Consider the following 19,837-nt stretch of genomic DNA (forward strand, 5'->3'; position numbering starts at 1 on the left):
TTCCAAAGCGCAGCACCCTAAATGACTCACTCAATATGTCCTATTTTCCAGATACATTTTTCCTGTTAACTCAAGCCAAGAGTCAGAGAGCTGTGCTTGGAGCCAGGCCCCCCAGAGTGAGCCCCTCATGCTTTTATGGAACTCTTCCTCCCGTCACATCATCAGCTGGATTTGGAGGAAAGATGCATGAGCGCTTATGAGGAGGTACAGAGGGACAGCAGTAAGGCGTACAAAGCTTTCCTTTAAGCCATTAAATCACATCTGATGCTTTAAGATGTGTTAAAACATCATTATGTAGCTTTTTACCATAAAGTGGAGCTTCAGAATCATGCTAAAGCTCTACTGACCGTACGGCCTGATCTCACAGTGAAAACCTCCACACTGGTCATTTGCTTTGTCTTGTAAAATGGCCAGTTTTTATGTTCAGAGGACATACGACCACTAGCGTAGGAGGTTCCTGTCAGAGTCGACTCACGGCTGAGAATCGACTCTTCAAATCTAGCGTTACTGTAAACAAGCGAAAACTACAAAACTACACCTAAAAACTTAATCTACACCTACACCTAATCTGAGCCTAACCTTAATCTACACCTTAATCCACACCTAAACCTAACCTTAACATACACCTTAATTTATATCCTAATCTACACCTAAACCTAACCTTAACATACACCTTAATCTACACCTACACCTAATCTGAACCGAACTTTAATCTGTACCTTAATCTACACCTAAACCTAACCTTAACATACACCTTAATCTACACCTACACCTAATCTGAACCGAACTTTAATCTGTACCTTAATCTACACCTAAATCTAACTTTAACATACACCTTAATCTAGACCTACACTTAATCTGAACCTAACCTTAATCTGTGCCTTAATCTACACCTACACCTAATCTGAACCTAAGCTTAATCTGTGCCTTAATCTATACCTACACCTAATCTGAACCTAAGATTAATCTGTGCCTTAATCTACAACTTAACATACACCTTAATCTAGACCTACACTTAATCTGAACCTAACCTTAATCTGTACCTTAATCTACACCTAAATCTAACTTTAACATACACCTTAATCTAGACCTATACTTAATCTGAACCTAACCTTAATCTGTGCCTTAATCTACACCTACACCTAATCTGAACCTAACCTTAATCTGTGCCTTAATCTACACCTACACCTAATCTGAACCTAACCTTAATCTGTGCCTTAATCTACGCCTACACCTAATCTGAACCTAACCTTGATCTGTGCCTTAATCTACACCTACACTTAATCTGAACCTAACCTTGATCTGTGCCTTAATCTACACCTACACTTAATCTGAACCTAACCTTAATCTGTACCTTAATCTACACCTTAACCTAACCTTAACATACACCTTAATCTAGACCTGCACTTTAATCTGAACCTAACCTTAACCTTAACGACTGGTTCTGAGTATGTAGCTGCGTTCCAAAGCTTAGGCTGCGGTCGAGGTAGGGCGCGTCCTCAGTGGGACTGTCCTATGAAAACTCCCTCCTAGGTCACACAAATGGAACAGTCTGTGGACCAGGCTGTGCAGCGACGCCACCATACTTTCAGTGTTTCTGCAGAAATCTCCAGGTTTCCGTCTAAGAAGGACAGGGACCCAAGTCATCCCAAAAGCATTCAATGATGTTGAGGTCTGGACTCTCCTGGGATGTTTAGTCCATTGTTCCGAGAGCAGCAGCAGCTTTAGCAGTTTTTATCTGGATGCTTTCCTCAGTAAGAGCTTCTTAACCATGTCCATATCCTTTCAGACCCACAGCATTAAATCGTCTTCTCACAGTGGAAGGATGGAGGACAGAAACACCTGTAAATGTTTTTAGATCTGAAGAGAGAGTGGAGCATAATGTCCTCCTCTCTCTGAAAGATGAAAGCTTTAAGGGCTTTTAGGGGACAGTGTGGGTGGTCTACCAGGTCTTGCATGGTTGTTAGGAATCCCATTTTCTGAAATCTTTGAACTCCAGCTTTGGAAGCTCCTGCCCTTTCCTTTGTTGATCTCCTTCTAATGAAAGTGGACTTTCTTCTACTGAATGTCCTCAGAGATATCTCCTTATACGAATGAATAAATGAAGGTCTGTGGAAGTTGAACAGTGTATATAGAAATGTCCATGAAGAGAATGTCTGACCTTCTCTCAGCAGCTGGGTGGATCACAGACTGTACGCTGGAGTCACTGCAGTGTTTTTATCTCGCCCACTGTCTGTCTACAGTAATCACTCAGCCCCTCAGACAGTGTGTCCTGTTCTCTTCAAACACAGCATGGAATACACTCCCTGTCACTGACCCTCGTCACACACCCCATCACTCAAACACGCTGACCCCTGACATGTGTCTGCTCCCTGTATGGCAACATCAGAAGACCCACTGTCATTTCCTATTACACTCACCCTCTCTCTATTACACTCACCCTCTCTCTATTACACTCTCTCTCTCTCTATTACACTCTCTCTCTCTATTACACTCACCCTCTCTCTATTACACTCCCTCTCTCTATTACACTCCCTCTCTCTCTATTACACTCACCCTCTCTCTATTACACTCCCTCTCTCTATTACACTCACTCTCTCTATTACACTCTCTCTCTCTATTACACTCTCTCTCTCTCTCTATTACACTCTCTCTCTCTATTACACTCCCTCTCTCTATTACACTCACTCGCTCCCTATTACACTCACTCTCTCTATTACACTCTCTCTCTCTATTACACTCACTCTCTCTCTCTATTACACTCTCTCTCCCTATTACACTCTCTCTCTCTCTATTACACTCTCTCTCTATTACACTCTCTCTCTCTATTACACTCTCTCTCTCTCTCTATTACACTCCCTCTCTCTATTACACTCACTCTCTCTATTACACTCTCTCTCTCTATTACACTCCCTCTCTCTATTACACTCACTCGCTCCCTATTACACTCACTCTCTCTATTACACTCTCTCTCTCTATTACACTCACTCTCTCTCTCTATTACACTCTCTCTCCCTATTACACTCTCTCTCTCTCTATTACACTCTCTCTCTATTACACTCTCTCTCTCTATTACACTCTCTCTCTCTCTCTATTACACTCCCTCTCTCTATTACACTCACTCTCTCTATTACACTCTCTCTCTCTATTACACTCTCTCTCCCTATTACACTCACTCTCTCTATTACACTCTCTCTATTACACTCACTCTCTCTCTCTATTACACTCTCTCTCTCTATTACACTCTCTCTCCCTATTACACTCTCTCTCTCTCTATTACACTCTCTCTCTATTACACTCTCTCTCTCTATTACACTCTCTCTCCCTATTACACTCACTCTCTCTATTACACTCTCTCTCTCTATTACACTCTCTCTCCCTATTACACTCACTCTCTCTATTACACTCTCTCTCTCTATTACACTCACTCTCTCTCTCTATTACACTCTCTCTCCCTATTACACTCTCTCTCTCTCTATTACACTCTCTCTCTATTACACTCTCTCTCTATATTACACTCTCTCTCTCTATTACACTCACTCTCTCTATTACACTCTCTCTCTCTATTACACTCACTCTCTCTATTACACTCACTCTCTCTCTATTACACTCACTCTCTCTCTATTACACTCACTCTATCTATTACACACTCTCTCTCTATTACACTCACTCTCTCTATTACACTCCCTCTCTCTATTACACTCTCTCTCTCTCTATTACACTCACTCTCTCTCTCTATTACACTCACTCTCTCTATTACACTCACTCTCTCTCTCTATTACACTCACTCTCTCTCTCTATTACACTCACTCTCTCTCTATTACACTTACTCACTCTCTATTACACTCACTCACTCACTCCCTATTACACTCACTCTCTCTCTATTACACTCACCCTCTTTCTATTACACTCACTCTCTCTCTCTATTACACTCACCCTCTTTCTATTACACTCACTCTCTCTCTCTATTACACTCACTCTCTCTCTATTACACTTACTTACTCTCTATTACACTCACTCACTCACTCCCTATTACTCACTCACTCCCTATTACACTCACTCTCTCTCTATTACACTCACTCTCTCTCTCTCTATTACACTCACTCTCTCTCTATTACACTTACTCACTCTCTATTACACTCACTCACTCACTCCCTATTACACTCACTCTCTCTCTATTACACTCACCCTCTCTATTACACTCACTCTCTCTCTATTACATTCCCTCTCTCTCTATTACACTCACTCTCTCTCTATTACACTCACCCTCTCTATTACATTCCCTCTTTCTCTATTACACTCACTCACTCACTCACTCCCTATTACACTCTCTCTATTACACTCACCCTCTCTATTACACTCACTCTCTCTATTACACTCACTCACTCACTCACTCCCTATTACACTCTCTCTATTACACTCACTCTCTCTATTACACTCACTCTCTCTTTCTCTATTACACTCACTCTCTCTCTCTCTCTATTACACACACTCTCCCTCTCTATTACACTCATTCTCTCTCTATTACACTCTCTCTCCCTCTATTACACACACTCTCCCTCTCTATTACACTCTCTCTCCCTCTATTACACTCTCTCTCCCTCTATTACACTCACTCTCTCTATTACAGTCACTCTCTCTCTCTCTATTACACTCTCTCTCTATTACACTCACTCTTCCTCTATTACACTCTCTCTCTATTACACTCACTCTCTCTCTCTATTACACTCACTCTCTCTCTCTCTATTACATTCACTCTCCCTCTATTACACTCACTCTCTATTACACTCACTCTCTCTCTCTCACTCTCTCCCTCTATTACACTCACTCTTCCTCTATTACACTCACTCTTCCTCTATTACACTCTCTATTACACTCACTCTCTCTCTGTATTACACTCACTCACTCTCTCTATTACACTCACTCACTCTCTCTATTACACTCACACTCTCTCTCTATTACACTCACTCTCTCTCTCTATTACACTCTCGCTCTATTACACTCACTCTCTATTACACTCATTCTCTCTCTCTATTACACTCTCGCTCTATTACACTCACTCTCTCTCTCTATCACACTCTCTATTACACTCACTCTCTCTCTGTATTACACTCACTCTCTGTATTACATTCACTCTCTCTCTATTCCACTCACTCACTCTCTCTATTCACTCACAAACTCTGTTACACTCACTTTATTATGCTTGCTTTAACTCTATTTAACTTACTTTAACTCTATTGCACTTTATTTAACTCTACAATACTCCCTTTATTGTACTCACCTTCACTCAACTGCACTTAGTGTAATTAAAACTGTAATACCTTCACTTTAACTCACACACTGTTACTCACTTTAACTCTGTTACACTCACTTTCTGTTCACATCCTCCCCAATATTAATCACACTGAAGTCAAAAGCAAGGCAGTCCACACTGTTATCAAAGGAATGATTTTTTATTAATACAGCTGATTTTAGCCACAGCAGTTGTATGAGATCCTAAACTCAGGACTAGAATTCTTATCTAGTTTAAGACTGTTATAAACACACGTCTCAGTGCTAACAGGAAGTCTTTCATAGGAGCGCGATACACTGGACCTCTGGACAGCAGGACATGACACAGACAACAGGACAATGCAACAGATGTGTAAGAAACAGAGTCACACAAGCTGCCCGACTGACGAGCGACTGACACGCATACTGAGGCGTGCCGGACGGGTTTAAAGGTCAGTGTACTTGCTGTAATGGCTGATTAACAAGGAGAATTTCACTCCTGCCGGCAAGGCCTGCTGTCAGAATACCACCTACCTTCACTTCTGCAAGTGTAGAGACACACACACACACACACACACACACACACACACACACACACACACACACACACACACACACACTTACTCACACACATTGCTATCTTTCAAACTCACAAGTCTGTGCTCACTCAATCACACAGACACCTTGACCATGAGTGTGTCTATATGTGCGTGTGTGTGTGTGTGTGTGTGTGTGTGTCTGCGTGTGTGCATATGTGTTGGTTTCTACACACAGCTAGACATAAGCAGGTTAATCAGTCCAGCCATAGAAGCAATGCTATACAGCACTGTGCAGAAGTTGTAGGCACCTCATCTCAGCAGTGAGAGAGTTTTTACTGTAGAAGCTCCAGATCTCATCAGAACAGATAAAGCAGCTGAACATAAATCCAGTAAAAAGGAGAAACAAGAGCTTCTCAATCTGAAGAAAGAAAGTAGTGAGATCTTGTCGGTGAGCTAGTCTGAAGAACAGAGCTCGGTTCCTCCAGGTTTCTCCTGGACGCCCCCCAGTCCAGCCAGCACAGCGTGGAGGATGTGTTCAGCTCCATCAGCAGCAACAGCAGCAGCAGCTCACCTGATTTACCATCATTAAGCCCTGATTTACCACCAAACCAGGTGTTGATCTGAGGAGAACTCTAAATAATACTAGACTCCATGAGGAGAACCCTGGAGATGTTCTAATGAGCACAGTGATGGAGAACCACCACCACTTTCTGTAGTGTTTATTCTAATATCAGAGTTATACTGAGAAAATAAACACTTACTGCCCAGATAAGCAGCTTTTCACACCAATTTCCATCATCATTTCAACTGGTGCCCAAAACGTCTGCACAGTTCAGTATGTAAATTATGCTATTTCAAAAGTCTACATAATTTCCATATGAATATAATATATTGCATCCAGCCGAATATACTGTATTCATGTATTATATAGTGAAATAATGCACACGTCAATTAGTTCAGTTGAATGCAGCATGTCAGTACAGTGAGTGTTAAACACACCACACTCAGGTCAACAAAGTGTACAAACGTCCATCCTCATAGCACCTCTAGCAAATTCACCTGTCTGAGTCTCTCTCAAATTACGTCTCCAGTTCCCAACATCCAGCTGTGTTTTTAGCACCACTGACCTCTGCTCCTGCCATACCTACACGCTGACCATTCACTTACACACAGAACTACGTTTCTCTGCCTAATTCTCCCCTAGCAGACCCTACGACAACAAACGCAAGTAAAAATACTATTAACTGTTGACAAAAAAAAAAACTATGTTAGCCCTAACAACTTTAAAAAACTACATTTCCCAGCCTGCACTCTGGCCAACTGTGTTATAAGCCGCCGTCCTGAAACTGGCCAGTGATCCCGTTAACTGGGCACTATGAGTGCTACGCTTTCTACCTTACACTCCTTTTCTGTAGCTATTTAATAAGAGAAAAGATTTTTTTGGGTTATCAAGATTTGTCTCGCTTGTAAATTATGTTAGTGAGGAGTAACTGGACAGGGCCACTGAATGGTTTTATATTGACCCTGACTAATATGTCATTTATCAGATGATATCAGATGATGTTAACATCCCGCAGACTTAGATTTATCAGATCAACCTAAACTGATCTTACAGAGCGCGAACGTCACGTGATTTATTACTTCTGCATCTCAGTTCGGTCAACAATCCATATTTAGTTGGGCCTCAAAAACATTAGGAAATGAGCTGCAGCTTTATTGTGTAAGATGTTTAATCCGTGGCTCCACCCCCTCAATCTGTTTTACTGTTTATTCCCATTTGTAGGTCAGAACTGCCGGCCTAGAGCCACAGAAATGTGCATGGCTTCACAGCTCTAGAGTGGAGTGACTGTCTAACTGCCTGCTTGTAAAGAGATTTAGGAGATCATACGTTCAAATGTCTGCAACACTACCAACAGTCCTCCATGGACAGGAGTCTGAGAATAGGAAGGTGATAGCCTGTGATAGGGAGAGGTCTTACCTGCAGATGAGAATACACAGTATTGAATCAGTTTCAGTTGCAGCTCATTTATTAATGTTTTTGAGGCTCAAGTAGAAGTGAAAAATGTGAGTTAGGAGAACTTGTGACTCAAAAAATGACCTGAAATCAGTTACTGTATCATTTTAAGTTGGACTCTAGTAAAATTGTAGTGAAAATAAAGCTACCATGCCTCAAAGTAAGGCTTTTTTTACTTTAGAGGAGTGTAACCATGCCTTATTTTTTCCCTTCAATATCCAATCCTGCCTGACACCGATACCCATTGATACAATAAGCCATGAGAATTTAGCATGAGCATAACTTTTTGGGTTAAAAACAATGAGATCAGCTGATTTTAGTGTTTAGCTGTGTGTTTTTAGCTCCATAAAATTAGTATCGGTGTCTGTGACAGCATTTTCAGGCCCTAGCGTGAACCCAGAGTAATGGAGATGGAGGGGGGGTGGGGGCGGTGAGCTATGATCAGTGTCTGAAAGCATTAGCGTGAATTCGATGGTGAGGGAGACTGAAGGCTAGCCCGTCTCAGGCCTGTCCTCGTCACTGCCATTAGATCCAGCAGCTGTGTGAGATCATGGCAGGTCCTTCCTCTCCGTGGTGGACTCTTTTATAATCTGAAAGAGAGACAGCCATGAGTGTAATCAGAGCAGACAGCAGGGGAGCAGTCCCCCAGCAGCCCGCCTCATTTGACAAGCAAAATGCTCATGCTGGGGGAAAATCAGTTTAGCATGGAGGAATGTAGCACACGACCCTCTGCTGGTGATGCAGGGTAAGTACACGTTTCTGTCTTCGGGCCTTTTTGAAAATTGCCGGTCTGGCCACGGCTCGGTAGCACCGTCTGCTGGTCGTTCTGGTTATTTCCCTGTGTTAAGTGATGTTGTAATGTTAAGTTGTCGTTGGTATTGTGGCTATTACCTCTCCATCACGTGTTTCAACAGTTCGGACAACAATGCTCCTCTTCACATGAGCCTCTGGGGTCAGTTTAGTGTCCATACTGGTTTCTGAAGCCAAACAGGGAAAGAAACGATGTACATTAGGACAAATAACCTGCAGCTGTCCACTTTATTATAAACAGCAACCTTATACTTTCACTTAGTGGCCACTTTATTAGAAACCCCTACCTTGTGCTTCTACTCACTGGCCCCTTTATTAGAATCCCCTACCTTGTGCTTCCACTCACTGGCCACTTTATTAGAAACCCCTACCTTGTGCTTCCACTCACTGGCCACTTTATTAGAAACCCCTAACTTGTGCCTCCACTCACGGGTCACTTTATTAGAAACCCTTACCTTGTGCTTCCACTCACTGGCCACTTTATTAGAAACCCCTAACTTGTGCCTCCACTCACTGGTCACTTTATTAGAAACCCCTACCTTGTGCTTCTACTCACTGGCCCCTTTATTAGAAACCCCTACCTTGTGCTTCCACTCACTGGCCACTTTATTAGAAACCCCTACCTTGTGCTTCCACTCACTGGCCACTTTATTAGAAACCCCTACCTTGTGCTTCTACTCACTGGTCACTTTATTAGAATCCCCTACCTTGTGCCTCCACTCACTGGTCACTTTATTAGAAACCCTTACCTTGTGCTTCCACTCACTGGCCACTTTATTAGAAACCCCTAACTTGTGCTTCTACTCACTGGCCACTTTATTAGAAACCCCTACCTTGTGCTTCCACTCACTGGCCACTTTATTAGAAACCCCTACCTTGTGCTTCCACTCACTGGCCACTTTATTAGAAACCCCTACCTTGTGCTTCCACTCACTGGCCACTTTATTAGAAACCCCTACCTTGTGCCTCCACTCACTGGTCACTTTATTAGAAACCCTTACCTTGTGCTTCCACTCACTGGCCACTTTATTAGAATCCCCTAACTTGTGCCTCCACTCACTGGTCACTTTATTAGAAACCCCTACCTTGTGCCTCCACTCACTGGTCACTTTATTAGAAACCCCTACCTTGTGCCTCCACTCACTGGTCACTTTATTAGAAACCCTTACCTTGTGCTACCGCTCACTGAAATACTTTCGTGTCTATTTCAATTTCTTAATTCTATTAGGTGAGCAATGAGTGTGTTTTCCTGTTTACATTCAATCAATCAATATGATTGCTGTTATTGATCAGGGTGTGAGGCAGTATGTGGGATAATAAAATCTAACCTAATCTAATCTAAAATCACCAGTCTTCTAATTGTACATCAACTATGAGGAGCTAAAGGGAGGGGTTTCTAATAAAGTGTCCGGTGAGGTGTAGTTGGTAGGACATCGTATGAAGTAGCACAGTGTTCACTCACCTCTGAACTGCAGGTTAGCGAAACTCTGCACAGGAACCGTGATCCTGAGAAGAAAGCACACACAGTCATTACAGAGGCCCTCTGGAAGTCCACTTTTAACACGTCTGAGAGTTTTTGGGAAACGTGAGCACTGATGCGATTTTTAAAGTCCTAGTGCGCCCCCTAGAGATTAAAAGGAGGACTTTGTCCCTGTATTACACAGTCGTTAGCGATGACCTTCCCGTCAGTGGTGCTAATATTATAGCTGATCAGTTTACATCCTTCTCTCCCTCCTCTCTCACCTGCTCTCCTCCCCTTCCAGGAGTTTCCTGTAGGTGGCGATCTCCACGTCCAGGGCCAGTTTGACATTGAGCAAGTCCTGGTACTCCTGCAGGTGTCGAGCCATCTCCTCCTTCAGTGTCTGGATCTCATCCTCCAGACGTGCCACTGTGTCCTGATACGCTGTTGTCTCCATGGAGAAGCGCTCCTCCATCTCACGCAGCTGACGCTCCAAAGACTCGTTCTGTAGAGAGAGAGAGAGAGAGAGAGGGAGAGACACAGAGAGAGAGAGAGAGAGAGAGAGAGAGAGAGAGAGAGAGAGAGAGAGAGAGAGAGAAAGTAAATAGACACAGTCTCAGATAAGTCAGTAACCCTCCTGCAGTTTTAGGGGTTCAGCTCAGTGAACAGAAGCTGGGTGATGGTTCTGGGAGCTCAGTGTTATTAATGCACGAGTAATAAACTCACGGTTCCACGCAGTGACTCCAGGTCGCAGGTTAGGGCCTGTATCTGTCGACGGTAATCATTGGCTTCCTGCTTCGCCTGCCTCAGAGTATCCGCGTTCCTATTGGCTGCGTCTGTCAGATCCGCAAACTAGGGAGGACAAGAGACAGGAAAAAAGAAAATGACTGGGATTGTCATGGCAAAACTTTACAGGAGGAATAAAAAAACCTCTTAACTTTCAATGGAAGTCAATGTAAACATATTTTAATCCAAGTCATTTTGGAGCTTTTCTATTGGTCCAATTATCATGAAATTCTGATCCGATGTCTAGAACAACTGCCAGATTCTCATTATGCCAAAAAGTAAAAAAATGACTGTCCAAATATTTGTGGACACCCATTCCAGCTACTTTAAGTTGCACCCATTGCTGACACAGATGTGCAAATGTTATTAGCAGTACTTGTCTAGTCCCTGTAGAGAAGAAGTACTGCCAATAGAATAGGACTCTCTGGAGCAGATAAACATCATGAACCTATTGGCACCATGCTGCCTAATGCCAGGCGTGGGCTACAGGGGTATAAAGCCCCCCCCCCAGCATTGAGCTGTGGAGCAGTGGGACTGTGTTGGGGATAATGAGGTGGGGTGGTGAATATCAAAGTGGTGAATGCAATCAAATCACAGCAATGCTCCAAAATATAGTATCTGTGTCTGACCTTTGAGCGGTACCACTCCTCTGTCTCCTGCATGTTAGACGAGGCCATGGCCTCATACTGCACTCTGATGTCCCTCAGTGCAGCGGTCAGGTCCGGTTTGGACACATCCAGATCCACATGAACCTGCTGAGCCATCAGCTGCTCCTGCAGCTCCTTCATCTCCTACAGAGAGAGAGAGAGCGAGAGAGAGAGCGAGAGAGATAGAGAGAGAGAAGGAGAATAAGAGAAGGATAGTTTTGAGGGTGGGGGTTTGGTAAAGGGAAGGGGAACTCCACCCATTTTCCAAAATTTCTGCGTGAAGTGATGTAAATAAAGTCACTGTCCAGAAGCATACAGTCTCAGAACTGTTCACAGTGGAAGTGAATGCAACCAGAGACATCTGAAGGGTCACGTTCCTCCAAAAGCTGATTATAAATACACTGCCTGATCCCTGAGACACTGTTTAACCACAGGTCTGAGGACGTTTGGGCCTACAATGCATGTGTATTAAGATTCATTCATGGTGGAGGGATACAAGCGAAGACAAAATAGTCCCCAAAGAAACCTTATTTTTTCAGATTTGCCACTGTTTTACCATCAGTCACATTCCATATAACACCCAGAAGACCTGGGTGGGTTTAGATAGTCAATTAAGTGGATGTTTGATGATCCCTGGCTCCATTCACCAACTCTGGGAGTCAGCAAGGTTCTCTACAGTGACCCATTTCACACAAAACCCCACTCCGAATGACTGTTTTTCCAAATGACAAAACTGGTAGAACTTCCCTGTACAGCAGACACTGCCCAGAACTACCCCCCCTCTTTTTACATCTCAGTAATTCTGAAAATTCTGTGGACTTGCCCTTTAACAAAGAGAGAGAGAGAAAGAGAGAGAGAGAGAGAGAGAGAGAGAGAGAGAGTTCACCTCCTCATGGACTTTCTTCAGAAAGCTGATCTCATCCTGAAGGGCTTCAATCTTCCTCTCCAACTGCACCCTGTTCAGAGCGGCCTCGTCCACATCCTCACAGAGGGAGAGCGCGAGAGAGAGAGAGCGTGAGAGAGCGCGAGAGAGCGAGAGAGAGAGAGAGAGAGAGAGAGAGAGAGAGCGTGAGAGAGCGAGAGAGAGAGAGAGAGAGAGAGCAAGACTCAGTTTAATATCAAAACACACAGTTTCCAGGCATCTCTGCTCTCTTCAACATGGAGAGGAAAGAAGGGTAGAAGCGTGAAAGCAGGGAGTTTTCAGGTGTTCAAAATCCCTTTTAGAGGATCAAGTTTTGTGTGTGTGTGTGTGTGTGTGTGTGTGTGTGAGTGTGTGTGTGTGTGTGTGTGTGTGTGTGTGTTACCTGTCTGTATCCATTCAGGTTGTTGTCAGCCTCCTGCCTCTGTGTGATCTCATCCTGAAGTCTGAAACACACAGAAACAGAGAGAGTCACGCCGGCTCTAAACACACACTGCTTCAGTCAGTCTGTATGATAATCCCTCCAAGTGATAACTATTATTATTATTATTATTATTATGTTATCTACTATATTATCATTATTATACTGTAATCACTGACGTCAGCTTTATTGTCAAACCTGTAACATGTACAGGACAGGACACAGGATTGAAACTGCGTTACTCTCAGATCCATGATGCAACATTTTAAAAAGATTAAACATTAAATAACACAAAGCAAGAAATGGTAATTTACTCATTTGTAGGAATGTAAGAGTTTAAGCGTGTGTATAAATAGATAGATAGAGGTCTCTGACGTTGACATCAGAAGTGTCATATGCAGCAATGCACTTATAAAGTGTGGGAATAACGGTCTCTGGATAGAGCTCCCTGAAATGACATAAAACATAAAGCCACAAACGCAGCAGATTAAAAATCCTGGTATGTTCAGTGCAGATATAAACAGTATTGCTAATTAGAGCTTGTAGACTTGATTATAATGTGATTGTAAACACTATTAGAGGTTAATGGTAAATAATAGTGTTAGAATGCTGTAAGGAGGGTTTTAGCTCTTACTGAACCTCACTGTGAAAGTAGCTACTGAGTGGGTGGAGCTAAACAGCAACGATCACAGTATATGGATGGAACACAGTCTTACAAATGTGGGGTCGACTGTTCATTCTACATTAGGTTTCAGTGATAATGCTGAATGTTGAATTCACAGGTTTTGATGGTGTGTGAAGGTGTGGGTGTGTGTGAAGGTGTGGGTGTGTAAGGGAGAGTCTTTAGAAGGTGTATTTAGTGTGTTAATGGTTGGTGTGAGGTGCAGGTCTACAGTGAGGTGCCAGTGTGATGAGATATGTAGCCTTATTTAGCCTTATCTTCCTCTCTCTCGCTCTCTCTCTCTCTCTCTCACACACACACACACACACACACACACACACACACACACACACACACACACATAATCTGACACTATGGTTACCAGTTTCCACAATGGTAGAATAATAATAATAATAATAATAATAATAATAATTTTAACAAAACTAAGTAAAATTGAGCTTGTTCTAATCACTATTACAGCAAACCCCAGCCAGAGGAAACACTAAGCAAGGACCTAGGTGACCTACCAAGGCAAGTCTTATGAGAGAGGATGCAAGGGGGTGCCTCTTGTAAAAACGGCAGCCCCTTTTGACCCCTTTGAATCCAAAGAGGCTAAAAAAATGATGTCAGAATGTAGTCAGGTGATGTGATCTGTTGTAGATTTATTTTGATGTATTTGTTTCTACACAAACTAAAGGAAAAGTCACACAGACATGGAATTTGGTGAATAGGTATAAGTTCATACCACTACTCATGCAAGAGAGCACAGGTTGATGGGCCTGATAGTGGTAGTCCCTCTGCTCCACCTTAGGACGAGTTGATGAGGTAGGATAGTCCATATCTCTTGCTTACCATCACTTATGCTAAGCAGCTATGGCCTTAAGGTTAGTAAAGTGGGTCGGGTACAGGAGATCACTGGTTCGATCCCCTGGTCCAGCAGGGAGTGGGGGAGGGGGGGAATGAAAGAACAGCGCTTTCTCCTAACCTCCCATAGGCCGCACTTAATTATTGCTAGTTACACAGTTTAACCACTAAGCAGGTCAGTCTGTGATTTGGGGTGGGCTTCCATTCCTTGTTAGCTACATTAGCCATGTAGGTCCAGTCCGTAACTTTTAGGTGGTCCGTTTACACTGCAGGGTTGGTCTCCTGTATCTGGGCCGTGAGAAAACGGGTTGGTGGCGGTGGTGGTTGGAGTGCGTAGCTAATGCCAACACGCCTACTGAGTCAGCAGCTGATTGTTTGGGAGACATTGGGTTAAAAAATGTGACTTGTTGCTGGGACAACAAGACATCTGCATAAGGCTTTTGAGGGCTTAGCAGAGGGGCTATTGTGATCCTCCCTGCCCCCACCGTACCCGCCTCTGGAACAGGGAGGGGAGAAGATGAGGCTCACGTTTGAAAAGAATGGCAAGTGAATGAATGAATGCATGCATGGATGGACGAACGGACGAACGGACGGACCGACGGAAAGCTCTCAGGTCCTCTGCCATTACAGAGTTATGACTCCTCATACGCTCACTCCGAACATCAGAATTTACAGCTGAAATAATCCCAGCCTATGTACGCCCAGCGTCTCAACCCACCCGTTGCCGTGGCAACTTTCAGACACAATTCAAAGAGCTCCGTTTGAATAGACGCATTTCTTTGGCATCCCCGCTGACCTCGGAGAATTCCTTTACAATCCATCCATCTGCCGCCCGTAAAGCTCCCCTGGTGCTCTGAGTATTGGCATGCATTAGAGAGCCACGGCTGAGTGCACAGAAATGCTGCGTAGGTTTTGCTTGAAACAAACTAGAAGAGACTAAACTTTAACTGAAGTTTAGGAATATATAAGGAAAGAAAAATGTATTAAATGTATAAATATATTTTTCTCTCTTTTTCTTACTTATTCAAACAGATATAATTATAAACTAAAGTACCCTAAAAAAAAAACAAAAAGTATTTGGACACTTTTGCTATTTATCTGCTGGTAAACTTTAATGAAGTTCTGTAGGTTCTTCAGGTTACGCCATTAAAATATTTAAGAACATTTAAAAAGAAAAACACTTTTAGCACTTCTATGGAGAAAGCCTGGAGAAGAAATCCACCCACTGCACTAAAGGTACTGTAAAATAGGGCTGGGAAAATATTAGATCATGTTACACGACACATTTTCACGATAGACGATGTAGACTATGATATTTTAAGGATTAAAGAATGCTTTTGTTCTGTATTCTTTAACCCTTCATTCCCTTCATCCATAAGAATTACTAATCAGTAACTACATGCAAAGCAATGCAAACTAGCTGAGGTGTTCCTGAGTTATACCAGTGAGGAAGTCAGGAACCACCGGAGGTTCCAAGCAGTTTAACCCCTTAAACAGCCTATGTCCCGCCAGCAGGCTGAAATCGTTATTACAAACAGCTATTAGCAGAGAATGGCCCCACTAGTTTGTACAGAAGTCCCTGTAGTTACTGAGGTTTAGTTCTGATGATATTCACGCTATTCTCTAAGAATTTTATCATGATTCGGGGCAGTGATGGCTCAGCGGTTAGAGCGGCGGGCTATCGATAACAGGGTTGTGGGTTCGATTCCCGGGCTCGGCAAGCTGCCACTGTTGGGCCCTTGAGCAAGGCCCTTTACCCTCTCTGCTCCCCGGGAGCTGGAGTTGGCTGCCCACCGCTCTGGGTTTGTGTGTACTCACTGCCCCTAACACATGTGTGTGTGTGTGTGTGTGTGTTCACTACCAGATGGGTTAAATGCGGAGGACACATTTCGCTGTACAGTGACAAATACATGCACCTTTACCTTTGATAAATGATAGCCCAACTTCTCTGATAAGAACCCCAGGCATTGATGCTCTTACAGTAGCATCAATAAGCTTGTGTTCAGTGATTGAAGGATGAACTCAGATGTGTGTAAATGTATTAAGGATGTTGCTCAAAAGCCTATTTTGAAAGAAGATTACAGTCTGAACATGGGGTACATGGGGAGGCGGAGTGTAATTATACTGCAGGACAACTATGAAAACTATGACCGATTTGTACAGGATGAGAACTAGCTAGAAGTAGCTACTCGATTTACACACTGCAGTCACCTCCAAAAACACACGATAATAACAACTATCTCATAACCCACTTGTTATAATGATGACATTTAGCAGTGAAATGTATGAGACACATGTTCAACGTGTATGTAGGCTATAGACTGGCCTAAAGCTGCCTGCAGTGTCACCCCTCTGAGGAGGTTTGCCACAGAGTTGAATGACCCGACTAAACGAAATGCCTCCTCAAGCTGGAATAGTTACCCACACGTCGACTGGCATGGGATTAATACAACCAGAGGTTATTTTTGTGGCTCATTTTACAGAAGGTAAAAGGTGCCAGAATCTTTACTGATGCGGGAGAGAGAGAGCATCGTCCATTAACACGACTGACCTGGGATGGGACTAAAATCACTGAGATACTCTGATAATAATTACACAGCCCCACCTCTCTGTGTAAATCTAATCCCGTCTTAATAGGGCTTTAGAATGGTCTGTTAAAATGCCACCTAGTTTGATAGGACCTTAAAACATCTTTAAGTATGGTACAAGTGTCCAAATAGTTCCTGGGGCACCTGCATGTACTGTATTCAGCTGCATATATACTGTGTTCAAGCCTAATCATTTATTAGATACAGAGCCTGACAAGTACTAGAGGTACTCCAGGACCAGAGTGGCCCTTCAACTGCTATTCAGGCCGCAAAGCTCTCCCTACCTCTGCTTGAGTGTGACCAGATCAGCCGCCAGGTTGTCCCTCTCGATCTCCAGCCTGGCCTTGCCTGCGTTGAGGCCGTCCACCTGTCTCCGCAGGTCCCTCAGCTCCTCCTGGTAGATGTCCCCCAGGCGGCTGGGCTCTTTCCCCCGCAGCTGGTTCAGCTCGGCCACCAGCATCTTGTTCTGCTGCTCCAGGAAGCGCACCTTCTCAATGTAGCTGGCGAAGCGGTCGTTCAGCCCCATCATCTCCACTTTCTCGTTGGTGCGCGTCTCCCGGTACTGAGCCTTCAGCAGAGAATCGGCCGAGAAGTCCAGCCGATCGCCACCGAGGGACAGCCGGGAGGTGGACAGGGCTCCCGGGCTGGACAGGGTCAGGTGGCGAGGGGTGCTGTGGAGGGACAAGCGGCCAGTGCTTAGGCGGCTGGACACTGCAGGGGACCCGGTGGAGCCCTGGGGCCCGAAGCGCTTGCGGTAGGAAGAGAGAACACGCTGGCTCTCCATGTTGGGGCAAAATGAGGTTGGACAGAGGGGAAAGAGGGCCCTTATATACTGAGTGAGAGGGAGTGAGGGAGTCCAGTGGGAGGGATAGAGGAGGAGGAAGGGGTAGGGAGAGGGCAGTGAGGGAGAGTGAGGGAAAAGGAGGGGTGGAAGGGGTGGACAGGGTGTGTGTAAATTGTTTGTGCTTGTCCGGGCAGCGACAAACGTCTCCTGAACTGCTTCCTTTCTCTCTTTCTCACTCTCCGGGGGGTGTGTGTGTGTGTGTGTGTGTGGTGAACTGGGGGCTACATTCAGTCACAGAAAATTCTATTCATCTCTGAAGGAGAGCAAGAGGGGGGGGAGGCAGGGAGGGAGACATGGAGGCAGGGAGGCAGGGTGGGAGAGAAAGAGAATGTCAATTGTATTGGTCTTGCTTTACCTCCTGCTGGTTAGCCCCAGCACTACAGAGAGAGCGAGAGAAAGAGAAAGAGAGAGAGAGAGAGAGAGAGAGAGAGAGAGAGATGTGAGAGAGAGATGTGAGGGTGAACAAGTGTGCTCCATGTCTCACCCTGCACCAAAGTAACACACTTTTTTGGCACCATCTAACTCACTGATGGTTTCTCACTTCTGTCTGGGTCTTTTCTCTGTGGGGGTTTAATGATGTCACGGACCACTGGTGCGATTACGTAATGTGCTGATTAAAAAGAGAGCATGAGTCTGGCCGGCAGCGAGTCTGAGTCGGCCCTCTTCATTGTGCTAATCTGGGAACATCGTGCAGAAGAAATTGCTGTGGACTTACCAAACTCACATCAAGACCTGAGTTTAAGTAATTAGTCATTTTATACACTGATCAGCCATAGCATTAGAACCACCTACCTAATATTGTGTAGGTCCCTCTTGTGCCGCCAACGATGGAATTCGAGGCATGGACTCCACAATACCTTTGAAGGCATCCTGTGGTATCCCCCCCAATGGGATGTTCCTTTTAACTCCTTGCTCCTATTTTGTTCTGACTCTTTGTGGTCTCAACTCCACTGCTCTGTGGGACCTCTCCTACTTGACAGAAGTTTACATCACATTTATGATTAGCTTCCTAAGGCCCTTTAGGACGAGATGCTGACTCCTCAGGCCCTTTAGGACTAGCTGCTGCTTCTCCAGGCCATTTAAGACTAGCTGCTGCCTCTCTAGGCCATTTAGGACTAGATGCTGACTCTTCAGGCCATTTAGGACTAGCTGCTGCCTCTCCAGGTCCTTCAGGACTAGCTGCTGCCTCTCCAGGTCCTTCAGGACTAGCTGCTGCCTCTCCAGGTCCTTTAGGACTAGCTGCTGCCCATCAAGGACATTTAGGACTAGATGCTGCTTCCTACGGCCCTTTTGGACTAGATGCTGACTCCTCATACCCTTTAGGACTGGATGCTGCTTCTCCAGGCTCTTTAGGACTAGCTGCTGCGCATCCCATTTAGGACTAGCTGCTGCCTCTCCAGGCCCTTTAGGACTAGCTGCTTACTCTCCAGGCCTTTAGGACTAGCTGCTTCCTCTCCAGGCCATTTAGGACTAGCTGCTGACTCCTCATACCCTTTAGGACTAGATGATGCTTCTCCAGGCTCTTTAGGACTAGCTGCTGCACATCCCATTTAGGACTAGCTGCTGCCTCTCCAGGTCCTTCAGGACTAGCTGCTTCCTCTCCAGGCCTTAAGGACTAGCTGCTGCCTCTCCAGGCCTTTAGGACTAGCTGCTGCCTCTCCAGGCCTTTAGGACTAGCTGCTTCCTCTTCAGGCCTTTAGGACTAGCTGCTTCCTCTTCAGGCCCTTTAGGACTAGCTGCTATTTGCTAGCTTGCTATTTTAGCAAAAGCTGCAACGGGTCCCGGTCCAGACCTTCCTCATGGCATAGCTGTGCCTACTCCACCAATACCTCTGCTCTTCACTTCCTACTGGTCAGTAACTCCTACCCCTGAGACATTAGGAGGGTAGGCAGGCCCTCTATTGCAGCACTTCCTATGCTTGCAAAACCTTGACCTCCTCTATGATGCTCAGATGTCTTTGGGTAGGTGCAAACTGATGAGATGTGATGGTGGACACAGGGAACTGGCAGAGGAG

General features: G+C 44.5%; 1 protein-coding gene across 1 annotated transcript; it reads right to left on the reverse strand.

The window, feature by feature from the left end:
* Positions 1 to 5,434: 5,434 nt before the first annotated feature.
* Positions 5,435 to 17,792, reverse strand: gfap (glial fibrillary acidic protein). Its single transcript, XM_072694077.1, has 9 exons — positions 17,264 to 17,792; positions 12,831 to 12,891; positions 12,413 to 12,508; positions 11,509 to 11,670; positions 10,820 to 10,945; positions 10,378 to 10,598; positions 10,097 to 10,140; positions 8,716 to 8,801; positions 5,435 to 8,414 (listed from the first exon to the last, which is right to left on the reverse strand). Exons 1-9 carry the CDS (start codon positions 17,761 to 17,763, stop codon positions 8,373 to 8,375), a joined length of 1,338 nt encoding a protein of 445 aa, XP_072550178.1. The 5' UTR covers positions 17,764 to 17,792; the 3' UTR covers positions 5,435 to 8,372.
* Between the last annotated feature and the right edge of the window lie 2,045 nt (positions 17,793 to 19,837).

This window comes from Salminus brasiliensis, chromosome 12 (assembly GCF_030463535.1).
Source record: "Salminus brasiliensis chromosome 12, fSalBra1.hap2, whole genome shotgun sequence".
NCBI classification, from domain to species: domain Eukaryota; kingdom Metazoa; phylum Chordata; class Actinopteri; order Characiformes; family Bryconidae; genus Salminus; species Salminus brasiliensis.